The sequence below is a fragment of the Manihot esculenta genome, chromosome 14 (genome assembly GCF_001659605.2).
Source record: "Manihot esculenta cultivar AM560-2 chromosome 14, M.esculenta_v8, whole genome shotgun sequence".
Lineage (NCBI taxonomy): Eukaryota > Viridiplantae > Streptophyta > Magnoliopsida > Malpighiales > Euphorbiaceae > Manihot > Manihot esculenta.
The window spans coordinates 724,518-730,663 of NC_035174.2; the positions used below are offsets into that span (position 1 = coordinate 724,518).

General features: G+C 28.7%; 1 protein-coding gene and 1 long non-coding RNA gene across 2 annotated transcripts; both read left to right on the forward strand.

The window, feature by feature from the left end:
* The first annotated feature begins 816 nt into the window (after positions 1–816).
* LOC110630995 lies at positions 817–2,553 on the forward strand. Its single transcript, XM_021778672.2, has 2 exons — positions 817–1,119; positions 1,857–2,553. Exons 1-2 carry the CDS (start codon positions 907–909, stop codon positions 2,403–2,405), a joined length of 762 nt encoding a protein of 253 aa, XP_021634364.1. The 5' UTR covers positions 817–906; the 3' UTR covers positions 2,406–2,553.
* Positions 2,554–4,849: 2,296 nt separating this feature from the next.
* On the forward strand, positions 4,850–5,555 carry LOC122721762. Its single transcript, XR_006348517.1, has 2 exons — positions 4,850–5,019; positions 5,311–5,555. It is a non-coding gene; the product is annotated as an uncharacterized LOC122721762 (long non-coding RNA).
* The last annotated feature ends 591 nt before the right edge of the window (positions 5,556–6,146 follow it).

A 6,146-nucleotide genomic window follows, 5' to 3' on the forward strand; every position in this document is an offset into this window, starting at 1 on the left:
ATCGATAGAAATATAAATTATACTTATCAAAGAAAATATAATAGTAAGACTACAAATAGCAAAAATTATTAGCAAAAATTATTAATATTTTTGTGTCTATAATAATTATGAATATGTCTGAAGAAACTTTACTAAAATTGGACACTGAAATATTATCCATCCATGTCCTTTAAAAACCATCGGAAGCAGTAAAATTAAAAAAAAAAAAAAATGGATTTTAAACCATAGAAATTACTCTCACACAAAACACTCGCAAACAAACGAAAACGGAAATCAAAACAAAAAAATAAATCAACAAATTGGCAGCGGCGCCATCCGTAACCGACGATGGCTGTCTCTTCCAGCATCGAGAGGAAATATCGCACTTCGAGAGCCCTAATTTATGTTGCTAATCGAAGCAATACGTACATTCATTGGAAATGCAATTCGTTACTGTAATGCGAAGCTCATTCGCTCTCAGAGCCCTTCCCTACCTTATATATTTTAAATTATTTTTGAGCCAAATAAAAATAATATATAATTTAAAATAAGGAAAATGAAGAGCCAGAAAATGTGGACTGAAATTTGAAAGCATTAAATGCGACCATTTACTTGGGTGCCTTCCTTTCTTGAATTCTCCTCCCCAACTTCATCCACATCCCATAAATATATGTATTTTTTTTTTAATTAATGAAATGAAATCAATACCCACAAGCAATTTTAAATTTCATCTTAACTACTGATTATATTAATTAATTACATTACATGTCTGTAATTATACTTCTATAACGTACCATCTCCCTCCCTCCCTCACCTCCCTCTCTTGTATCTATATATATAGACGCACGCACGCATCTCCATTTAGTCCTCACAAACTTCATCTTTCTCTATCTCTGATCTCTCTCTAAACTCTCTCCTCTGCTGTATATGGCAGCTGATGTGAGCTCTCTACTTAGGATTCTGTCTGGTTACAAGGATGATCGGACGGTTGCTAATGAAATTGTTGCTGGAAAATCAACGGCTCTGATTACCAGGGATTTGCTTGGTGGTGGTGTCGAGGCTTCTGCAAAGGATGAGCCTCAAGAGTTGGACCTTGACTTGCGAGTGCCTACTGGCTGGGAAAAGCGCCTCGACTTGAAGGTATTTTCCTTTTCTTTCGTAATAGATGTTTGTCTCCTCAGAAAATATGAAGAAATTAAGGCTTTTTTTCTCCTTTTTTTTGTTTTCAATGATTGTGATATTATGTTTGAATTTTCAAATCCTTTTTTTTTCAACTGAAATTTGAAGTCTATGAAATTACTTTTCCTTTTTCTGTAGAGATTTATTTATTGCTTTAGCATATTTAATTTTATTAAAAATTCGATTCTTTGCTTTGCTCAATCATCTGTTTGGTTGATGAGAAACTGGAAGAAAGTAAATGAAACAGTCATATCAATTGATTCTCATCCTATTGGGATTGGCGACACCTTTTGTTTTTCAGGGAAGACAAAAAGCCACACCCAAATGGGAAGAGCTTAAAATGCAAAAAAAAAAAAAAAAAAAAAAAAATTCAAATTTGTCTTCGGTTCATAATTTATTGACTTGATTTTTCCAGCAGCCAAACAGTTTATAATTTATTTAGAGTAGTTGGTTATTGAAGTGAAAAAGGAAATTGTTTAAAAGCTATACAATTACAGTATTAATGGTAATAGATGTCAGTGGGATTGGTATTTTGGTATTCCCCCCTTTCATTTAATAGTGTTCTTCAATGCTCTGAAGTTAGAAATGCCTCCAACTTATTCATTACGTTGACTATTAATAATTACTTCTAAATTCCTTAATCCCTTCTGTTTCTGATAATTTGAAGAATACTAATTTCCCTTTTTTAATTACTGCAGTCAGGAAAGGTTTATTTACAGAGATGCAATTCATCAAATTCAGTCTCACCTTCACCTTCACCTTCATCATCATCAGATCTCAGGCAACAAACCAATCAAACAGTGGCAAAGCTTCAAGATTTGAACTTCCCACCATCACCTTCCAAGATGAAACTAAATCTTTTTGATGAAAGCGACTTAGAACTAAAGTTAGTCTCATCATTATCAATAGCAAAAACTACTTCATCATCACCGACAACCAAATATCAAAGCGTGTGCACTCTAGATAAAGTGAAGTATGCACTTGAAAGAGCAGAGAAAGGACCAATGAAGAAGAGATCAACACTGTGGAAATCACCACTATCACCATCGTATTCATCATCATCATCTTCCATTCGAGAAGAGGAAAATGAAGAGAACCCAGTATCTGAACCGGTAGCAGCAGGCTGCCCGGGCTGCTTGTCTTATGTGTTGATATTGAAAAACAATCCAAAATGTCCCAGGTGCAATTCGGTTGTTCCAGTTCCAACGGTAAAGAAGCCTAGGCTTGATCTCAACATTTCAATTTGAGATTTGATGTTTCGTGATTTTGTAAATGATAGGTGGAATTTAGTGGCTCAGAGAATAGCACCGTAGGCAAAGAATTAGAAATTACTGTTATTTTTTTTTTAATGTCTTTCATTCGCCTGGCAGATAGTAAATTTATGCATTTTAGACATCAATTCTCTTCCGCTTTTACATATTTGATCTACTGTTTTAATAAACAGAGGGTTTTGACTGGTATTAAGAGTTTTAATTAAGTGTTAGTGTGCCCTTCCTATAAGGTTTCTGCCATCATAAGTAACATGGAGGAATTAAATAATTCAGGTCAAGATATGTGAGTATGGGCAAGTGTTGGAGCATTAATAATATTAACTCACAAGGAGGTGAGCAATCACTTGCATTTCTCTTTTGATAAGGTGTATAAAGTAAGCCCGGCAAATAAATAAATGGTTTAAGTGTATATTTATATTTTAATATTTTTAATTTTAATTATAACCTAATTAATAATAAAAGTTTTTAAAAAACTCGATTTATTAAATTTATAATTTTAAAATTATATTTAAAAGTAATTTACTTTTAAAATTTAGACATTTAAAAATAATAATTTTTTTAAAATTAAAGTGTTTAAAAATAATATTTTTGTTAATTTAAATGTTTATTATTTTATAATTGAAATTGAGATATCTTATAAATAAAAATATTAAAATATAAAAGTGCATGTATATATTAAATATTATTTTTAAAAATAAGCAGAAGGAATGGGGCGAAAAAGTAAAAAAGAGAAGCGTTTGGGTGTGGAGTGAAGGCCACCAAGGGAAAGGTATTAATAAGAGATGGTGACTTACATCCATGAACTTTAACTGCTGGAAATTTTTAGCCATCTTTACATAGGCAGGCAGGCATGTATTCTCTCCACTGACTATTTGGTAGCTCATAAAAGTGGAGTGATGTCAAAAAAGAAAAAGTTTCCAAGATAAATGTTGTTAAACTCCATTGAGCTTCACTAGTTTATGTAATGATGAGCTTTATTGTTGGTGCATGGGGGTAATTAAAGGACCAATTCATTAATAATACCTAACTCACATTAAATGAGAATTTAATTATTTCATCCTCTTAAATTTGCCCACCTACCTTCTTATATACCTTTAATGCTTATTTCCTTAACCATTTCATATATACCCATTTCTCCGAATCAACTTCTTCTATAAAAATCTATTACAGGCAAATTTTGATTCACTAAATGCATTTTTTTTAAAATTGATATATTTCACATAAAAATGTGTTAGACATCTAAATTTATAAAAATTATGAAAATTAAATACATATTAATCAAATCTGTATTATAAATCTTATTAATTATATTATAATTTTTTATAAAATGACAAAATTATCATCTCTTTTATGTATTCTCATTTTCTTTCTCACAAATTAGCAAAATTTAAAGTTAATTTTATTATTTTTTGAAAAAAAATAGAGCACAATATGTAAGATTTAGAGTATGGCTAATATCAAATAAGACAATTTTTAGCCTTTTTTTTTATTATAATTATTGGTGACATTAAATTTATAATTTTATAAATTAATGTATAAATTAGAGGGACATAGTTGGGAAGTATATACATTATCCATTCATTACTCGACATTCCTCTGTAACTTCTTTCGCAGGAAACAAAATTTGAGCCTTTACATTAATTATTATTCTACTTCAGTTACTGGATGATTTGCATACTTAGGTCTAATTAATTAATCACTGTGATACTAATTAATTTTAATTCAATGATATTTATAATCTTAATAATTTTTAAGTTTTGAGTTTGAAATCTAACAGATATAAATAATAAATATTAATTATTATTGTTATAATTAAAATTTAATTTATTGTGCAAACAGATATTACTAAATACTCTTTTTTTTTATAAAAATAAATTTATAATCATTTTTACATGAATTAATAAACGTAAATAATATAATTAAAAATCGTCTTTCCTACTCTATTACAGCGTCCCACAAATATACGTTTATTTTCAATTTTTATATCATTGTCAAATTATATATTGCTTTCCTTTTTTTAAGGTGATAACTTATTTATTAGCTTTTAATATACTTATTTTTAATATGTATTTAAAAATAAAATTCATTAAATTTAATAATAATTTAATAGTAAAATAATACGACTATATAATATATGAATAAAGTTGATGTAATTATTATTTTAAATACATTAATTGTATTTCTTAATCGATATGAAAAATAACTACATATCTCTCTGTGAGATTCAGGAGTACCTTTCATTTAAATTACTTCATTACTAAATTATTATTGAAACTAAATATAAATTAGTTTTATAATGCATATAAATAAATGTAAGAAAATAAATAAATTACTATTTTGAAAGTAATTTAAAAAAATAATAATAAAATTGAGTGAAATTTTAGAAAGAAATTAAACTAAATATGAGTGGAAGTATGAAATGACGTAGTTAAAATTAAGTCAAAACTCAAAAATAAACTAAACTAAATATGAGTAACTGTATTAAATAACATAATTAATTTATACAGTATATAAATATGTTTAAATTATAAAAATTAAAAAAAAAAAAAGCATGGAAGAGATCTCGTGGTGCTTAGATGAAAGACTCATGGTAAGCTACCAGTGGCGATTTGCATACCTCTTTTCGGCGCTTTTTTATTGGTGTCTTTGCATACCTCTTTTATTGGTGGCCTTGATGACAGAGTTTTGATGCGATCATGGTGTCGCTTCTTTGTCATCGGCTTTTAGATTTCGATTTGCATGCGTGTTTTCTTCAACCGCGACTCTCTCTTCTCTTCCGAATGGCTTGTTTTCTCTTAGGTGTTGGTTTAATTGGCTTTTACATGTTTCAGGTATTTGGTATGGCTCTGCTAATTTTAAGGAAGCTATCTTTATTTTTCAGATTATTGAAGGGAGGGCCGGAGAAGAAGTTCTGGATGTGCGGCGTTTATCTCTGTTCATGACGGGTTTGGTATGCGGGTTATAATATTTAAAACGGATCTAGTGTTTCTACGGTAAGCTTATGTGGTTTTTTCCTTTATAGTCAATGGACTTAGTTTATGATTCATTGAAATATTTGAATATTTCTTGTACGTTGCGTTTGGACTTTTATAATAAAATTTATTTTTGAAAAAAAAAAAAAAAAAAGAGAGTTGAAAGTCTGAATTAGAATCAGCACTCATAAATTAAAAAACAAAAGAAAAAGAAAGTTTTGAATGAATTGAAAACAGCATTTACCTAAAAAAATAAGAAACTTGGAAATAAAAGAAATAGTTTAGTGGAAGTATAAAGGTCAAAAAGAGAGCAAATTCATTTGTATACCTAACACTAACATACATTAAATGCTAATTATGTTGTCTTTAAAGTTGCTTACCTACCCTTCATTATTATTTAACGTCAATTTCAAACTTTTTTACTTATGCTAATTAATTAGCACTGGTGTGACATTACAACCAACATTAAAACCATTATCTTAACGTTCTAACTACACTTACACTTTTTCATTTAAGCTGTGATTTGACATGATTCATACTTGTTTAGTAATGAAATTAAGATAAACAACCAACTTCATCTTTAAACTTTATTTACATACAAAAGAAAATCTATTAATCACCTGTCTAATTATTTCACCTCAAATTAATTTTGTTTTCTTATTTTCTCATTTTTCAATTTTTTAAGTGTGGAATTAGATTTCCTTTATGGATATTATTTTATATATTTATGTGAACGTTTGCTTTA

Bases quoted from the DNA above. Each gene is read 5' to 3' on its own strand.
- LOC110630995 (XM_021778672.2), top strand. From the start codon at position 907: ATGGCAGCTGATGTGAGCTCTCTACTTAGGATTCTGTCTGGTTACAAG. The intron at 1,120-1,856 runs GTATTTTCCTTT...TAATTACTGCAG, and splicing joins AAAAGCGCCTCGACTTGAAG to TCAGGAAAGGTTTATTTACA.